This window comes from Molossus molossus, unplaced genomic scaffold (assembly GCF_014108415.1).
Source record: "Molossus molossus isolate mMolMol1 unplaced genomic scaffold, mMolMol1.p scaffold_m16_p_22, whole genome shotgun sequence".
Lineage (NCBI taxonomy): Eukaryota > Metazoa > Chordata > Mammalia > Chiroptera > Molossidae > Molossus > Molossus molossus.
The window spans coordinates 34,743,002-34,762,417 of record NW_023425358.1 but is presented as its reverse complement, the minus strand read 5'-3'; the positions used below and the strand labels follow the sequence as shown (position 1 = coordinate 34,762,417).

The 19,416-nt window shown below is 54.5% G+C and overlaps 1 protein-coding gene across 1 annotated transcript in view; it reads right to left on the bottom strand.

Moving 5' to 3' along the window:
• Nucleotides 1-1,305: 1,305 nt before the first annotated feature.
• CFAP251 (cilia and flagella associated protein 251) overlaps nt 1,306-19,416 on the bottom strand; it is a 51,855-nt gene continuing 33,744 nt past the window's right edge. Inside the window, exons 16-22 of the mRNA XM_036277300.1 lie at nt 19,026-19,140; nt 18,062-18,225; nt 13,265-13,355; nt 12,911-13,054; nt 4,049-4,277; nt 3,277-3,378; nt 1,306-1,448 (exon numbers count right to left, since the gene is read on the bottom strand). Coding sequence (XP_036133193.1) covers nt 1,306-1,448; nt 3,277-3,378; nt 4,049-4,277; nt 12,911-13,054; nt 13,265-13,355; nt 18,062-18,225; nt 19,026-19,140 — 988 coding nt within the window. The remainder of the gene's footprint in view (nt 1,449-3,276; nt 3,379-4,048; nt 4,278-12,910; nt 13,055-13,264; nt 13,356-18,061; nt 18,226-19,025; nt 19,141-19,416) is intronic.

Here is a 19,416-nt window from a genome sequence, read left to right as displayed (position 1 = left end):
TCCCTAAATGTCCCCAGGAACTTTGTAACTGGCTTGGTAACATGTCTCTGAAGCCCTCAGCAGCTGCAAAATGGATTCAGAGGGCTTGTTTTTCTTTGGGTGTTTGTTTTTTTTTTTAGAAAAAAATGTAAATTAGCGCTGGTGACACAATATGGTCGGCACCCGTGGGACCACAGCCCACGCCGGCTGTGCCGAGGTCGCAGTGACCCAGTCTGGTTCGGGGCAGACGGTTCCGGTCCGTGTCCCAGCGTGCTCCACGGGCTCCCCACGCGTTTTCCAGGGGCGCCACGCAGCAGGGAAGGCTCCCTGCACCCCATGGCGGCTGCTATTGCTTCTCTCACACAGACCCGGCTTCTCGGCACAGAGGCCCGAGGCGGGGGTCAGAAATGTCACCCGAAATGCCAGTCCCTCTGGGAAGGACCTGGTGTGGGTGGGCAGGTGTTAGGACTGAGCATGCGTGGAGAACAGCACTGGGCACATCTGCCTGAACAAGGAGGCCTCGGGGCTGAGGGCAGACCCTAAAGTCAGACCCTCACTTTGGCCTGTTTATGGGATCACGGCACTTTATCTGTAAGGTCAAAGCACTGCTGAAAACTCAGAGATGCTCCCCGCACGCCCTGAACCGGCCCGGTGTGCGCCGCGCGAGTTTTGAAGCCGGGCGGGCCAGGCAGCGGATCCACTTGTGGGTGTCTGCTGTGTGAGGTGGGGGTGGGGAGGCCCCAGCCCGAGGGCGGGCCTTGTGGTTCCTGGTCCAGGTGCAGCACACACAGGGCTCTGGTGCCTTCTGCATTCTCTCTGACAGTTGCCACCGGGGTTAAGCATGACCGGTGATGCTCTCAACGGCCGCACACAACTGCTGGGGTGTTTTGCTGATTAGAAGCCGTAAGCAAGCGACTCCCAGGAGCCCAGAGATCCTAGCACCCCCACCCCAGCCTAACAGCAGGCAGGGGTGATCCGATCCGCAGTAGGCCACACCAGGACAAGGGTCCAGGGGCCTCTGAGGGGCAGGGCATACTGTCCCCCGCGTCACTAGGAAGGCCTGCTTCGGGCTGAGGCCCTCCCCGCCCCCGGGGACCACACCACCTACATGCTGGTCAAACCCTGCTGCAGGCGGCCCTGCCTGCTTATCTTACCTCCACCCACTTGTCTGTTTCAGAAACAGTGGAACGTGCGACTTCGGGAATTCCATTGCTTAACAGAAATTTGCTTTTAATGCCGGAACATTCTACAGATTACAGTGGGGGTAGGGGAAGTACTGCCTGGGCGGGGGGGGGGGGACTCCCCACACACAAAGTCCTTTGTGCTTCAGACATTCCGCACAGCCTCGCTGACGGTGACCGTAGGATCTCGTCTGAAGTCGGGGGAAATGGTTAAGCCAAGAATTTCAGTCACGAATATTTCTGCAGTGATCTCGTCTGGAAGTTCTTCTTCAAAGCACATCTCTGAACCTAGCCAGGGAAGAGAAAACAAATGTCTTCATAATGCGGAGGCTTCTAACTCAGACGCATTTTCCAAAAGTACAAGGAAACGATACCAGTGAGTGAGAGGTGCTGTGTGCTGTGGTTTGGGTTCCTGGGGCTACCCGGGGTGGGGAAACGGGTTCAAACCCTTCCGTTATGGTTTGGGTCACCTGTTACCCGAATCTCTGCAAACCCTACTGGGAAGCCTTAATTATATGGTATTGCTGATTTGACTGTTTAAAGACTCTCAGGAACACGACATACATACATAACGACGGGGAAAGTTACATTTTGAGACCCCCAAGTACACACGGAATGGGGTGGGGCGGGGGTGTGCAGGCTGGCGGTGACCGATCAGACACCGGAGTCTAGAAACAAGCTCGGGAGCTGTCTCATTTGCAGCGGGGGACAGACAATACAAGAGGAGGCCGAAGGAAGCCCGGTGAGGAATCTTTGCTCCTGACTCCAGCTGAAGTCACAGTGGTGGCTCTGACCAGCACGGGGTCACAGGCCCAGCCTCCTGGGCTTGTCACTGGAGTTATTTGCACACCGGCAGGCCCGGGAGAAAGGTCTGGATTGGTTCCTCCTGAGCTTGAATGTGCAACCCAAACTTCAGGGCCACTGTCCTCCCTCCAGGGGACTAGAAGGAGGTAGGAAATCCCCAGGAAAGGAGAGAGGGATGATCTTAAAAACTTTCAAGTCTGGCCCTGGCCGGTTTGGCTCAGCGGTTAGAGCGTCAGCCCACGGACCAGAGAGTCCCAGGTTCGGTTCCTGCTAAAGGCATGTACCTCGGTTGTAGTTTGTCCCCAGCCCTGGTTGGGGTCATGTGGGTGGCAACTACTCGATGTCTCTCTCTCACACCGATGTTTCTCTCTCTCTCTTCCTCCCACTCTCCCTCCTGCTCTATCTCAAGATAAATACAAAAATGTCCTCGGGTGAGGATAAAAAAAATTTCAGCCCTGGCCAGTTTAGCTCAGCGGTTAGAGCATCGGCTTGCGGTCCAGAGAGACCCCGGTTCGGTTCCCGCTAAGGGCATTTACTGCAGTTGCAGTTTGTCCCCGGCCCTGGTTGGGTCGTGCGGGAGGCAGCCACTCGATGGGTCCCTTTCACATCGATGTTTCTCTCTCTCTCTCCCTCCCACTCTATCTGAACAAAAAAAAAAAGGAAAAATGTCCTCGGGTGAGGATAAAAACAAAAAAAAAAAAAAAAACAACTTTCAAGTCTGGCAGCTTGACATCAGGCTTGTGCCTCCTACCAAGTCATTGTCCTCTCCTCACCAAGTCCCTCTTGACAATTCCTCTTCTTTCGAAACAGCTTCCAAGCTGTATCCTCTACCAGGAGCCAATAACCACCCACCGGAGCCGGGAAGATGAAGGCCAGGCTGGTGGAGGGGAGCAAGAAGCCAGGCCAGAGGCACAAAGGAGGGACACACACAGGCACAAAGGCTTAGACGTGACCACCGCTCGATGGCCTTTTGCTAACGCGTTCATGTCGGGTTCCCGGCAGACTTGCTGTGCCGTGCGCAGGGCATTAAGGAGAGTGTCTGCGCCACCAGGAGGAATAAACCACTTAAGTCAGCGCAGGTGGGTGGGCCCGGCTGCGTGATCCGGCTGCGGGCCCGGCTGCGTGATCCGGCTGCGGGCCCGGCTGCGTGATCCGGCTGCGGGCCCGGCTGCGTGATCCGGCTGCGGGATCCGGCTGCGGGATCCGGCTGCGGGATCCGGCTGCGGGCCCGGCTGCGGGATCCGGCTGCGGGATCCGGCTGCGGGCCCGGCTGCGTGATCCGGCTGCGGGCCCCGGCAGAGCCTGCCCGTACCTTTGAGAGAGGAGGCGGCCGGCTCGGATTTCCAGCCCTCGGGATTCAGTCCCAGCAGCGTGGCAAAGCAGTCGGACATCTCCTCCTCCGTCATGTGCTCGCCTGGGTATCGGAAAGGAAAGGGAGGCCGGTCAGCTCTGGGGACTGAGCCTGAGGTCGGGGCCCAGCAGCACCACTGCGAGGGCTGGAAGAGATTATTCCACAGTCTCCTTGTCTTGAGACACAGAAACAATCCGGAGGGAGAGTCCCATGTCACTGTCACATACACTCCTTATATGGTGTTGGAAATGGGACCCGCACAGGGGACGTCCTTTGGGGCCGACATGGAGACATGGGGACCTTTCTGACCAAGACCGCCCTGGGCTTTATTTCAGACGGCCCCACAGGTGAGCCCCCGGTCTGGCTGGGACAAACCATCACCCCCAGAGAGAGCCCTTGCCTTCCCCACGTCAGACAATGAGGAAGACAGCAGGGGGGAGGGGAAGGCATTGCTTCCCCGCGGGTTTATTCCACAGCCGCGGCTGGTGGTTGCCCTGGGAGATCCGGGGCCGGCCCTTTATCCCCACTTCATAAGCCAGGACATGGGATCGTGGGGCTTCAGGAAGTGGGAATGTAACTGGTGTTCTCCTGTCCCCGGTCGGTGCCCTTCCCGTTACCCCGCACCTGCCGGCTGTGGGTCCCCACGGCGCATCCCTCAGGCTGACGTCCTGTCACACGGAAGCCGCCGGGAACGGCCGAAGGACACGCCGAGGTCGCCCGTCCATGTGTTCACCTTTAGTTAGAAGCAGTCTCAGGAAATCCTCTCTCCGGATGGCCTTCTGTCCCTCCGAGGTGGTGTAGCCCAGAACGTCGAAGCTCCTCTGGATGGCTTTCATGGAGTTCCCGAAAGGCGGGCGGTGGTTCAGGTAGACCTTGAGGAAGTCCGTTAGGTTGATTTTGTCAACGATCTCTCCGTTGTCCACGTACTCGCTGAATTTGATTTCATTAAACATATCTTCAATCTAGGGAGGTGGGTATAAAAAAAGGCAAAGACCACGGTAAGCCGAAAGGCACGTCCGATACACTTCTAAAACTCGAGAGTAACAGGCAAATAAATGTTTCTTTTAATTTGTTGGGGTTTTTTTTTTAGTTTTCGTTTTTTATTCAATTTATTGGGATGACACTGGTTAACGACAGACAAATGTCCACAGTCAGTTTAGAACATGTCTGTTTTGGGGTGACTGTCTCCCCCAAGAAAGATATGTGGGATTTGTTATCCCCAGAATCAGAATGTGATGCTACGTAGAAACGGGGTCATGGCAGATGTCATTAGTCAAGGTGAGTCCTGCTGGAGTAGGGTGACCTTGGTCCAATGCACCTGGTGTCCTCCTACGACGAGGACCGAGCTGCCCTGGCCGCAGAGCCTCAGTTGGCTGGGCACCGTTCTGGGCACCGGAAGGTTGTTGGCTGGGCACCGTTCTGGGCACCGGAAGGTTGCCAGTTACCCAGCAGGGGCTGTGCCGGAGGCAGCCAACCGAGGTGTCTCTCTCTCCCTCTCTACTTCCTCTCTCTCTCTAAAAATCCATTTAAAAAAATCTTACCATAAATACCTAAAGAAGAGGAAAGAGACCCACGGGGAGAATATGGCCCTGTGACGAAGGAGGCAGAGGATGGAGCGACCCGGTCACGCCGAGGACCGGCTGCTGGTCACCCCCAGGAGCTAGAGGCGGCGGAAGGAAGAGTTCTCCGCGGTGGAGTGCAGAGTGTGGCCCCGCTGCCCCCCGATCTCAGGCTGGCGTGAGGGAACACGTTTCTTCTGTTTCAAGCCACCCGGTGTGTGGTGCGTGCTACGGCCGCCCTACTCCGGTGTCGGGTTTGTGACAGTCAGCGCTGGCATGGACGCGTGGCGTGTGCCCCCTCTTCACCGATGTCTCTCACACTGTACCGACGACCTCCTAGCTTCGGGAAGCAGGTGTTAGTTTCACTGGAAAGGTAGAGTCCTCAAGAATTCGGGAATTTGTTTCTCTGGATAAGCTAATCATTTCGTGTGGAGCGCCCATGTAAGACCTCCGGCCCTTGTACGTTTCTTAAGGCAATCAATAGCACCATCAATCCTTTTCCCTTTCTTTCTTTTCCATTTTTTTTTTTTAAGTCTTCTCCTGAGGATATTTTTCTATTTATCTTCAGATGGAGTGGGAGGGTGGGAGGGTAGGAGGGAGAGAGAGAAACATCAATGTGAGAGAGACACATGGACCGGTTGCCTCCAGCATGACCCCCACCAGGGCCAGGGACCAACCACAACCGAGGTACGTGCCTTTGACCGGAATCGAACCCGTGACTCCTTGGTCCATGAGCTGATGCTCTAACCACTGAGCAAAACCAGACAGAAGGTGTGGTATAATTTTTTTTTCTTTATTGATATGTTAGAGAGACAGAAGAAGGGAAAGGGAGAGAGAGGTAGAAGCATCGATGAGAGAGAACATCAACTGGCTGCCTCCTGCATGCCCCCCACCGGGGATCAGGCCCACAGCCTGGGCATGTGCCCTGACTGGGAATCGAACCGGCGACCTCTTGGTGCATGGGTCGATGCTCAACCACTGAGCCACACCAGCCAGGCATGTGCGGTATAATTTTTTACATGAACACCTAACAAGCCACCATTCATTGAAAAGGTCAACAAAATGGACAAATCTTTAGCCAGACTCACCAGAGAGAGAAAAGACTCATATTACTAAAATCAGGAATGAGAACGGGTTTGCCAAACAACCTTACAGAAGCAAAAAGGCATATGAAAAACTATATGCCAACAAATCAAATAACTTCGACAAAATGGACAAATATGCAGAAAGCAACAAATGACCAGAACTGATCCAAGAAGAAACAGAAAATCTGAATAGACCTATAATGAATAAAGAGATTTAATTAGTAATTCTAAAATGTCCATAAAGAATAATAGCCAAGGATCAGGTAGGTTCACTGGTGAAGACTACCAAATATCTAAAGGAGAATACCAATGCTCCATAAATTCTTCCCCACCAACCCCCCAAAAAGAAAAATAAAGAAGAAAAGAGAACACTTCCCCGTTCATTCTATGAGAACTGCTTCCTGATTTGGAAAGTCATTCTTTGTATAGTTCCCAAATTTTCTAGAATTGGGCAGAGGTGTGGATTCAGATAGAAACATGGTGTTGGTTAATGCAGGTTTCCCTGTGGCGCTCATCATGCAACTGGCAAAATGCAAGAAAGAGAGAAATATAAAAACAAATCACCACCACAACTCCTCGCTGCATCAGCCTGGTCTGTGCAGTATTTTTATACCATGCATGTTGTCATCAGCTGAAATCCAGAAACCTGAATTATGCCAGGCAAAGGGGTAGAAATGAGTAATTTATTTTAGTGTCCACATTTTAAACTAATATGTCTCCCAATGAATCATGGGTGTTGGAAATTTATAAAGAAAGAGAATAAGAGCCACCAAAAACTGGGAGATAATTTTTCCCCAAGAACGTGAACTCTACTTAGGTCTGTGGGAATGAATCAGGAAGTGAATCTATATTTGTACACACTATTGATCAATTATTTATTACCAGTCTCTCCCTGTCCATTCAATAGATGTAGAACAAAAATTGAAAGGGCACCGGTTTGAAGCAAGGCCAAGTATCAGCCTGTCTGGGGCACCCTAGTGTTGGTCTGGCCACAAATATTAAGAAAAAAAATCAAAACCTCTTACAGTTTAACCATTCAATCATAAATTCTGTGAAAAATCTGAGGCATTTCTTTCCATTCATACAAAATATATGTGTCCATTTTTTGCAAAATTTGTAATCTATATATCTATATCCTTTAGCATCCTTTCCTTTAACACTGCGTCTTAGTACTCACTCAGTATTTTCAAAGACGCCACATATTTTCAATGCAACATTCCAGGAATGGTCTTTTGAAATAACATCATTGGTTAGGATACCAATAAACTATAATTGATAGTATAAAAGTAGCTTTAAATGGTAACACTGTTTCATATATAACATTTAGTGAGTTTATATTATATACAATTGCCTGTTAGATTGTGTATAATTTTATCTATAAATAGAACACTATCCAGGAGCATATTCCTAACATAGTGTACTCTGTAATTTTAAGTGTTATGATATACAAGTGCTGCAACTTACTCTGAGCCAGTGGAGACCGTGGCTAAAAGTATGATCTTTGATGACAGATCTAGGTTCAAACCCTGGGTCTGCCACTTTCTTTGTGACCTTGGGTGAATAACTTCACATTCCTCATCCTCGGTTTCCTCGTCTTGAAAAGGGGCGCAGCACGGTAACACACACGCACTGGACCGCCTCGAAGCTAGTTGCGACCACGCACGTCAAGTGTGAACCGTGATGCCGGACACAGCGAGCGCTCCACAGGCAGCAGCTGTTCTCGCGGTCCCGCTGGGTGTGTCCTTGCCACTTGCCACAACTACCATGTAGATCATACTCTACAGTCGCAGAGATTATAACATAAATGGTATGAGGGAAGCATACAAGTGATGGAGGACTCGACCCAGTTCGGAAACAGGAGACGAACCCAGAGATAAGGAAAAGGAACCCAAAGATGCCTGGAGTCACTGACACCCAGAGCGGAGCCAAGATCTCAGCGCCGCTCCCGGCGCGGCCGGCTGCTCAGGGTCACCTGGGACCCCGTCCCTGTGTGACGGAGCAGGAGTCGCTGCCCCACACGCAGAGCTGGTAGTTCGGGCACCGGTGACGTTTCTTTCCCGAGCCTCCTCTGCTCGTATTAGATGAAAAGGCAGCGTCTGCTGCATGTGGAAACCAAGTTCATGCTCGGAGAGGAAGCTCAGAGACGGACACCGAGCGCCTGCCCCGTGCCCCTGCGTGACTCGGCCCTGCCCGGGGCGCTCTGGTTTGGCATGCACTCACCCTGGCCTGCCCTCCAATTCATACAGGAAGCTGAAACATTGTGATGCCCGGGCCCATTCCCAGACAGAGGTCCTGATTCCATCGACATAGGGTGGTATCTGAGTACGCCTTTATATATATATATATATATATCTTTATTGATTTTAGAGACAGAGGAAGGGAGAGAGATAGCAACATCAATGAGAGAGAACATCAACTGGCCGCCTCCTGCATGACCCTCACGGGGATCCAGCCCACAACCTGGGCATGTTCCCTGAATGGGAATCAAACCAGCGACCTCCTGGTGCATGGGATGACACTCAACCACTGAGCCACACCAGCTGGGCGTTTTGTTTTGTTTTGTTTTGTTTTTTTGTTAACGTTCATCAGAGAATATTTTTTCCGTTGATTTTTTAGAGAGAGTGGAAGGGAGTGAGGGAGGGGAAGAGAGAGAGAAACATCGATGTGAGAGACACATCAACTGGTTGCCTCCCCCACGACCCTGACTAGGCCCAGGGATCGAACCTGCACCCCAGCTACATGCCCTTGACGGGGAATCGAACCGAGACACTACCCACTGAGCCAGACGGGCCAGGCCAGTCCTGCTTTCTGAAAGCTCCCTACTCGGCGTGAACAGGCCAAGGCTGGGAAGCGGCCTTATGGCAGGGTCCCCGCACTCGGCCGCACCAGAACGACAGGGCAGCTGGTGAAAACACAGACTGCAGGTCCCATGCCCGGAGTTTCTGACTCACAGTCCGCATCTCTCACACGTCCCCAGTGAGGCCGTGCGGCTGGTCTGGGGGCCGCAGCTTTGAGAACCGCGGCTCCGTAGCCCGCAGGGCCTCTCGGAGGCCACACTTGTCGGGAAGAATCAGCAGCGGCCTTGTGATTTGCATTAGCGTGAGGACGGGTGCAGCCCCGGCGCACGCCCCTCTTCTTGGGGCCCACGTCTGTCCCCTCCGTGAAGCGGTGGACCTGAGCCTTCGCCTCCAGTCCTGGGCAGCTCGGTCGGGGGCCCAGAGCAGTGCTGGGTGAATGAAGCAAATGAACAACATGGGCACAAGTGAGGCCAGGAAAGAATGTCTCGGAAATTCACAAAAGGCTTGTTTAAAATCACCGCTTCCTGTCCTAATTCCATTCAATTTACTAGTAGTTACTAAGCATTGGGTTTGGTCGAGCGCTGGGCGAATAAAAGGCGAGTCACTTAATTATCAGGAGAATGGCCCCGCGGTTGGGGGTGCCGGTCTCGGTGGCCGGCAGGTATTTATAAACGCCGACTGAGTGTGGGGCCCTGCTCCGGGCCCTGCCGAGACACAGAAACCACACATGTGCACGAAGAGGGAACACAGAGGAAGCTCCATCAGGGCTGCTCTCGGCCCTGGGTGCCCTTGAGAGGTACCTGGGGGCTTTTAAAAACTCCCTGCCCGGCCTCCACCCCTTGGGGTAACTGGTAGGGGTGGGGCCCAGGCTTCAGTGTTCATTTCTTTTAGGTAATTGGAGCGATTTTAACATGGCCGGGCATCATGGCTCCAGAAGATTTGGTGTCAACACGTGGGAGAGCAACACCAGGGGCTGGAGGAGCTCTCGGCTCGGCGGGCCCGGAAGGCTTCCCGGAGGAGGTGGTCATGCAGGATCCAGCCAGTGGGAGGCGGGAGCACACTCCGGGCTGGGAAGTAGGTGTGAGGAACGGAGTGCTGTGACACTCGTCCAAAGTACTGTCCTACGTCTCGTCGCTGCTGTGACAGATGACTACGCACAGTGGGGTGCAGAGCACCCCAGCTGATCTCACGGTTCCAGGGTCAGAAGGCCCAGACAGGACTTAGGGCGAAGATCAAGCTGTCTGCAGGGCGGCGATCCTTCTGGAAGCTCACGTGGAGACTCGCCTCCTGTGCTCTCCCGCGCCGAGGCTGGCGTCGTCCCGCGGCTCGTGGTCCCGTCCATCCTCAAAGCAGCATCCCCGTCACTCGGACTTCTCCCCGCGTCCTGCCTCCTCGGAGCCCAGCCTTCCTGGCCTCCCTCGGAGAGGCCCTTGTGATGACATGGGGTCCACAGGCTGACCCAGGGCCATCTGCCCATCTCAGGATCCTTAACTTCATCACAAAATGTCCCCTCTCCCAGGCCACGTGTCCCCAGGTTTCGGGGATTAGGACAAGGACATCTTTCGGGACACTGTCCTGTCCGCCTCACCTCCCTTCTGCGTTGAGAAGTCCCGAGAAGGAGAGCTGCGGGCCAAGGCACGGGAGGCTCAGGCGCTCGCTGCCGGCCAGAGGCTGCCGACGGGCGGGCCCAGGGCCAGCCCGCAGCCTGCGGAGTGTGTTCACAGGGTGCTGGAAAATCGGGACATGCCACATAGAAGTCTGGATTCTGAACTGCTCTTGAAATGGCAGAGGCATCTGGTGGTGGTGGGCCTATGTTTCCAGATGGTTACATTCAGGGGAGCTGAGAAGAAACTGTCCCCTTCGGAGAAAGGTGTTCTCTGGCAGTGGCAGCATGACATCCAGGCAAGGGGGGGTCCCTGCCCTGGGCCAAGGACTTTGGAGGGCCACCTCTGGCTACCCCACCCCCAGGGTCTAGATCCCATGCTCCCCTCCCCCAAATAACCCAAGCCCATTCTAGGGCCTGCAGGGGGTCTCTTCCAGAAGTCGTCCTCCTGGGAGGGGCCTGCACCCACCGGCTGGAAGCGTGGCCGAGGAAGGAGCTGGGTGAAGAGCAGCAGGTAGGCACCGCTCGGCCCTCCCCCCGCTGCCCGCCCAAGCACAAAACAGAGAACCCAGAATTCTCCGCTTGAACCAGCTCGTATTACAGGTAGAACAGCTGGGGGAGATTTTTTTTTGGTTAATCCTCACTCAAGGGTATTTTTTCAGTGATTTTTAGATAGAGTGGAAAGGATGGGGAGAGAGAACCCTTGATGTGAGAGAGACACATCGATTGGTTGCCTCCCACATGACCCCAACGGGGGCCGGGGATCAAACCTGCAACCGAGGTACATGCCTTTGACCAGGAATCAAACCTATGACCATTCGGTCCTCGGGCCGATGCTCTAACAGCTGAGACAAACCAGCCAGGGCAGGGGGGTGGTATTTTTATTCAACAGTTTGTGACTTGATTTATAACTTTTAAACATTTAGACCTACAGCGCTTGGACCTCCAATGACACTGCCACCCAGGCCTGTGACATGGGGGTGGCCTGCTGCTGGTGGGCTGGAGCCCCGGCCCAGGATTATTTGACTTCCGCTTCTGATATTCACCCCACAGGCCTCTGGGCTTGTGATTCTGCTGTCAACTGTTTGGCTCAGCGGTTAGAGCATCAGCCTGCGGTCCCAAGAGACCTGGGTTCGGTTCCCGCTAAGGGCATGTACCTCGGTTGCAGTTTGTCCCCAGCCCTGGTTGGGTCACGCGGGTGGCAGTCACTTGATGTGTCCCTTTCACATCGATGTTTCTCTCTCTCTCTCCCTCCCACTCTATCTGAACAAAGTATCTAAAAAAAAAGTCCTCGGGTGAGGATTAAAAAAAAAATACAGATATAGATATAGATATATAGATATAGATATATATCTCCTCAGGTGAGGATTAAAATTTTTTCTTTTAATTAAAATATTTTATATATATGCCCTGGCCAGTTTGGCTCAGTGGTTGGAGTATTGGCCCGCGGACCAGTGTCTTGGGTTCAATTCTGGTCAAGGGCACATACCTCGATTGTGGCTAGTCACCGACCCTGTTTGGGTTGTGCGGGAGGCAACCAGTCAATGTATCTCTCTCATGTCGATGTTTCTCTTTTCCTTCCTCCCTCCTACTCTATCTGAGATAAATAAAAAATATCCTTGGGTGAGGATTAAAAATAAATTTTATATATATGCATATATATGTATATGTATATATATATAATTTAAAATCTAATAACCATTAAGTCTGTGCAGTGGGATTATAAATTATTTTCTTCATCCCACTTATGTATCCTTTTCAAACTCTCTACAGTGAGAATGTGTTCACACTTGAATCAGGAAGAAACCTAATCAATTGCATTTGAAGCCAGTTTCTGTGCAGAACACTCTCCCTGGAGGGGCCACTGGTCCCGTTTGGAGGCCCCTCACCCCACTGGGAGTATTTAGTGAGGTCATGAGGAGACATCTTCTGAGCACCCACCTCCCAGAGGCACCCCATCCACACCGGCAGGCTGGCAGCAACCAGACAGGAAACAATCATAATTTCAACATTTGCTAAGCTCTTCCTGTGCCAAGTGCTTCGAGGGCATCGCCTCCTTGAACCCTCACCCAGCACCAGGCAGAACGTCTCATTCCCAAACCCGTGCTCTTACCAACATCCAAGAATCTGTCTTTTAGAAATATCTTTCTGGGGAGTCTGTTTTTTCTTTTTTATCCCCTTTATTGATTTTTTTTTTTAGAGAGAGGAAGGGAGAGGGGGAGAGAGATAAAAACATCAATGAGAGAGAACATCGATTGACCCCCTCCTGCACGCCCCCCACTGGGGATCTGGCACACAACCTGGGCATGTGCCCTGACCGGGAATCGAACTGGCGACCTCTTGGTGCAGGGTCGACGCTCCACCACTGAGCCACACCGGCCGGGCGGGAGTCCATTTCTAAGGAGTGCATCAGCTCGTCCCAGAACCTTCTTTCTGATCCACTTATGCAAGAATAATGTTACATGTTTACGCTGACCTATGCTTATTGTTCTCAGAGGTCGTTCTCAGAAACAACACACCCACAGCGGTGCGTGTTTCTGCTCTGCCCACCTTCTCTTCCGATGGGTAAAAGCCGATTGCTCTCATGACAAAAGGAAGCTCCGACAGGCAAATGTGTTCCGACACTTTCCTGGCCTCCATTGTGTCGATACCTTGACCACGGAGCTGAGAATAGTAAAAATAGTCTTCCAGCTCCTGCGTGGAAATAACATAGAAACACAACATGTACTGTGGCTTAAGTCTGAAGCATCCATTAAGACTTCAAGGACATTTTCTAGAAAGTACATTTTGAGCTCAGTGGGAAAGAGAAAAAGCTTTGGAAAAAAGCAAGAGGGTTAATCCCGGGCACATGTGTTTTGCAAACTTAACTAGATGGCGGGCAGTGTTTACTGGGAGGATGATTACCCTGTAGAATTTTCCTTCCCTGCCACCAGACACCAGACTATAGAACGGAGTCAAGTCTTGGCCCCCGAGAGAAACGGCTGCCTCCAGGGCTCTGGAACAGGAACAGAAAGGGGACCGTCAGAAAGCGCTCAGCACCTCCAGCCCCAGCCGGGAGGCCGCCAGGGACCTCCAGGGGCGATGCCGGCACAGATATAATGTGGGTCCCCGTGAGCATGCTAAGAAAACGCCCTCCACAGTGAAGCCGAAAATGAAAAATTCCACTTCAGGTGCGGCACCCGGTGGTACGGGTCGCCCGCCTTAGTGAGGGGGACACCCGCTCGCCGATGACAGAGCGGGCTCAGCGATCTGTCTGCAGGCTGAGGGACACGTCTCTCGAGAGACCGGCTCCTGTGTGCTCCACCACAGTCCCCCCGGGCACAGCGGCTCTGCCCGCAACTTAGGTCTGCGTACGGCCAGGGCCAAGGGCACGGCGTGTACAGGTGAACTGCCAGCACTAATTGCTTCCATGAAAACGCGGGAGGCCACAGGGGACCCAAGCCAGTCAGATAAAAATAACCCTCTGCTCTCTAACACAGGGTCAGGTCTTCCAAAAATAGGCCCTGTAGGTAAGAAAACCTACTTTTTGTATGAGACCGACTTTGCCTCATACACAATGCTAATAATACTATGAAATGATCATAATAATCCTCCCCGGCTCTCTGCTAATCAGGCCAGTGGCCTCCCGGGGTTACTGACGCGCTGCGGTGCGACCACAGCAGGGCGCGGCTCGGCACCCAGACGACCCCTGGCTCGGCCGCTTGCAAGGCGGTGACAATGGGCAAGTAACTGAACCTCCCTGGGCCTGTTCCCTCTTCTGGAAAGTGGGAACAATTGCAGGCCCGGCCCAAAGTCTTGATGGGAGAACTTGAACACATGAAGGTGATTAAGGATTTGACGCAAAGCCCTTTATCTGTGTCTGGTGGTGAATGTTTGCAGAGGTGTGGGCTCGAATCAGAAGGCCAGCGGGAACCCCACCCCACCACCCACTCCATCCATGCTTGCGGGGTCACGTAAGCCCTCGGAGCTGGTCTCCGTATCTGCACAAGGGGATGGCGACAGTCCCTGCCTCACGGGGCGGCGGTGAGGATGGAGTCAGACCGTGTGCGGAAGGCAGCCGGACAGGGCCTGGCCCAGAGCAGACGTGGTTCAGGGTGGTTTGTGCACTGGGCACTGACAAGCGCCTGCCCCAGTCCTCTCGTCGGGCCTGCGCGAGTCCGCACGAGGGAGCCGCGTGTTCTCTGGGTGGGCCGGGGGCCCGGGGGCCCTCGGCTCTGACGTCAGCCGGCGAGGCAGGGGACCAGCTGCGAGGGCTCCGTCTCCGTGCCCCTGGCCAGGCCCAGCCCAGCGCTCACAGAGCCTATGGGCAGTGCGGCACCTTCAGCCGTGCGGCTCTGGAGGGCCAGGTGAAGGCAGCGGCCACACGGAGGAGCCTGTCAACGCCGGGACTACCCTGGGAACAGGCCCCGCGAGCTCCGGGTTCTCTGCGAACAGCCCTCTGGTGGTCGGAACCACGCTGTGTCCCCTGCTCTGGCCACTGGCGAGCGGCTGGGGAGGGCCAGAGGGACGGACTGGGGCTTCTCCAGTCAGAGCTGGGAGAGACGCACTCTCTTTGGTGAGGGCAGCAGTCGGTGGAACTCGGGGACAGTCAGTGGCCATGCTCCAGCCAGTGACAAACTCGGTCCCACAGAGAATGACGTGGAGAGCAGAGCTGAGCACAGAGCACGTGCTGGGCCCCGAGCGCGCGGCCCTGCTCCTCCTGCAGGACGCTCACTGAGGCCCGAGACCTTCCCGAGGTCTGCCCTTTATGCCTGAGCTGGGTTTCCAACACATACAACAACAGAAACAAGTCACTGGAGCACAGAAGGGAAGTCCACTTATTGAAGACCTACTATGTGCTGGGAGTACATACAGTACTGCTGGGCAACGAGCCAAAGCTCGAGAAGCAGATAATGGGGGGCACTGTCACAGCACATGGTGGGGACACAGCACAGAGCGGGGAGCCCCGTCACAGCACAGAGCGGGGCGCCCCGTCACAGCACAGAGTGGGGCGCCCCGTCACAGCACAGAGCGGGCACACAGCACAGAGCGGGGCGCCCCGTCACAGCACAGAGAGGGCACACAGCACAGAGCGGGCACACAGCACAGAGCGGGGCGCCCCGTCACAGCACAGAGAGGGCACACAGCACAGAGCGGGCACACAGCACAGAGCGGGGCGCCCCGTCACAGCACAGAGCGGGGCGCTCCGTCACAGCACAGAGCGGGCACACAGCACAGAGCGGGGCGCCCCGTCACAGCACAGAGCGGGGCGCTCCGTCACAGCACAGAGCGGGCACACTGCACAGAGCGGGCACACTGCACAGAGCGGGCACACAGCACAGAGCGGGGCGCTCCGTCACAGCACAGAGCGGGGCGCTCTGTCACAGCACAGAGGAAGTGATCAGGAAATGCTCCCCAGGGAAAGAAGAGGAGTCACAGCAAGGGCAGTAATCGTTACCCTCACAACAACCGAACTCGGAGATAATACTCTCATTTAACAGATGGAGAAACCAAGGCTCAGAGAAGTTAAAGGCCTTGCCTGAGGTCCCACAGCAGGTAGACAGGGAAGGCGGGATTTGAATCTGGGTCGTTCTGCTCTCGTCTGAGCAGGGCAGCGGGATGACAGGCGGGCGTGAAGCATATAAAAGTCATGGGGCCCGGCTGGCGTGGCTCAGTGGCTGAGTGTCAACCCCTGCACCAAGAGGCCACCGGTTCAATTCCCAGGCAGGGCACGCGCCCGGGTTGTGGGGGGCATGCTGGAGGCAGCCAATCGACATTCTCTCTCATCGATGTTTCTCTCTCTCTCTCCCTCTCCCTTCCTCTCTAAAATCAATAAAGAGAAAAAAAAATTTTTTTTAAGTAATGGGGATTTCAAGACAGATGCCAAACAAGGAGAGGAAAGGGCGCAGGCCAGCAGAGCGGGGAGCAAGGTGGAATGGACTCCGGGGCGGGGGAGAGGGTCCCCAGGGGAAGGCTGGGTGGCCCAGGGGAGCACTGATTAGAACGCCCGGAACACCAGGGTCCCGCATCTCTGTTTCATCCCACGACTCCCACCGCGGAGCTGGCAGCGGATTCTGTGTACTTGAGGGTTTCTGCACCTTCTCCCATTAGCGAAGCCTGAACATATCACGACCAGAAGCAGCGACGAAGTGCTAATTAGTTTATAATGATCCTTTGTCCCCACAACAGATTAAACAGAAATCCTCAGAAGCCTGGATCCGGCCAGGCCCAGGAAGCTACTGGAAAGTGCCTACCCCGTTATTTTATTTTATTTTTTTATCCTCCCCTGAGGACTTTTTTTGTTTGTTTGCATTTAACTTCAGATTGAGCTGGAGGGAGGGAGAGAGAGAAACATCGACGTGAGAGAGACACATGGAGTGGCTGCCACCCACATGACCCCAACCGGGGCCGGGGATAAACTGCAACCGAGGTACATGCCCTTAGCGGAACCTGAACCCAGGACTCTCTGGTCCATGGGCTGACGCTCTAACCGCTGAGCCAAACTGGCCAGGGCTTTATTTTATTTTCGATCTTCACCATTCCAGATCCCAAAATGACTGAGAAGGGCGAAAGGGAAGATTCTGTCCCCTGCCCAGCTCCAGGGAACAGGCGAGTGTCAGGAAGCAAGGAGCGAGTCCACCGGAGAGCTCACCTCCAGCTTCCAAGCTCCCCCATTCCCAAGCTCTGTGCTCGCAGGCGAAGGTCAGAGTAGCAACTGCAACCTGAAACTATGTCAACGGCGAACTGGATTTACACGGCTACGTTTGCTCATATTCAGGGTACGAGGAGAAGCGTCAATGTCCGCCCGGGGCGAGGGGCCTGCCCTGGCAGGCGGCACAGGCACACGGTCACGGGGAGCCACGAACGGGGTTCGTTCTCTGCAGGAGGAAGTGCCTCCGAGCCGCTTTCGCCCGGCTGCTCCCTGCGGCACTGGCGGCAGAGGGCCATCGAGGGGCAGGGACAGGAGCCAGCAGCTCACGGAATCTGGGGACGTGACGGGATCGCCGCAGGGCTGGCCCTTCTTTTCCTAAGATCCTGGGCTCAGAAGCAAACGCTTCACAAGGAAGAAGCACTTGTTCATTTACTGAGTCCTTAGCTCTGTGCTGCGTGCTTCGTATTTATTAACCTACTGATGGTTCCAGGATCCGGTGAAGCCCCTGGGTTACCCCTGTTTCACAGGCAGGGAGTCTAAACCCAGAGATGTTGGGAAAGCTGCCCTGGGACCCACAGCCAGCAGAGACGAGACTTCAAATTCGAACCCACGGCTCTTTGCCCTCAACACCACACACTCTCTGATGCTCGTGGGATTCCCCAGACGTGTCCTGGGTGGGACAGCTCAGGGCAGAGGGCTGAGGAGAGGAGACTGAAACACCTCTTTCCAACAATCTCACCATTTCTGTAACACACGCTTCGGAGGTCTGGGCCCGATCTGTCCAGCCGGTGTGGATTTGCCAGCGACAGAGGGAGAGGCATTTCGGACCACGGGGGCACAAGGTGGAATCACACCACCTTGACCACAGAGACCATCGTCCCTGAGACAGAGCAGCAAGCTTCTGAGTCCGCGTGAATATGCACAGACGTCACAGGGAACGACCTGTAGGTAAGGCCCGAGTCATCGTCAGCTCTGCACCTGCGGGCCGGGCGCGCAGTCGGGGTTTAACACCTGTCTGCAGTTGCTGAGTTAAACACCCTCACGGGCCAAGCTTCTTGGCCATCACCTACCTTAGGTGGACTGCCCACTGTACCACCGACCGATCCTGTCCCCCCGAGGTGAAGACGTAACGGCCGTCATGGGAGAGGGCCAGTCCCGCCGTCCCGTTTGGGTGGCAGACGATAGCAGACGTCTTATGGGGATTGCCGTCGATGGGTAAGATCTGAAGTCCAACCTGGAAAGGAGCATGTAATGGATGCGCGGGCGCAGAGGGCCGGCCCGGGCCAGGCCCGGCGTGTGCGGCCGCGTTCCCGTGGTGGAGGGCTTGCACGCACTGACCCCCGCGGGGGTCCCTAGGGGAGAAACCAGGTTCCAGCAGGGACACAGCGGGGAGCTCTCCTCCTGTCCTCACAGTCGGATGCCCACAGTTCTCCAGAATAACCCTAACATCCTATGATTTTATGTTTTCTAATACAGACCATTCATTAAATGTACAATGAAGTTCAACTAATTTGTATGTCTTGTGTTTTTTTAATCCTCACCCAAGGATATCTTTCTATTTATCTTCAGATAGAGTGGGAGGGAGAGAGAGGGACAGCAAGGGAGAAAGAGAGAAACATTGACCTGAGAGGGACACTTTGACTGGTTGCCTCCCACACGACCCTGACCAGGGCTGGGGGCAAACCGCAACTGAGGTACATGCCTTTGGCTGAACCCGAGACTCATTGGTCCACGAGCCAATGCTCTACTGCTAAGCCAAACCAGCCAAGGCATAATTTGTATGTCTTTATAGGATTTTTTCCCACGTAAATAAATTGGGAAGAAAAAATCCTTTGGTAGACCATGCGTCTGCTCAGAAATGCCTTCTAAGAGTCACCCCCACTCATCTATGCAGTGTCCAGTACCACTGCGGACCCGGGTGGAGGAGCTGAGCGTGGCCGGGAAACCAGCATCCTCGATACAATACTTGGGACTGCTCACTGCTCACGATACACAAAGCATGTTCCAGAGGTGGACGGAGCGCAGAGAAGATACCTTGTCTCTGTTGATAAACACCAGGTAGCGTTTCTGCAGGTCCAGAGCAGTCTTCACTGGGAGGACTTGCATCTGCTCCATGGGAGACCCGTACACTGGCCCGAGAAGCGTCTTTCTGCAGGAGAAACAAGACCTTGTTTTCAGTCCACAAACTGGAGCACGGGTTTGACTAGCCACCTTTCATGACACCCTGCACATTCTGAACTCTGGATGCGTCTTGTCACTCAGCGGGGCCCCGCCCGAGAAGCCCTCTGCCGCTCACGGCTTCCGTAACGAGGGGCAAGGGCTCGAACACAGGGGCCCAGGGGAGCCGACCGTGAAGAATGCTTTCAGCGGCCGAGGCTCCGCTGGCCTCCTTGACAGCCGAGTGGAGGGAACACTGTGCCTCGAA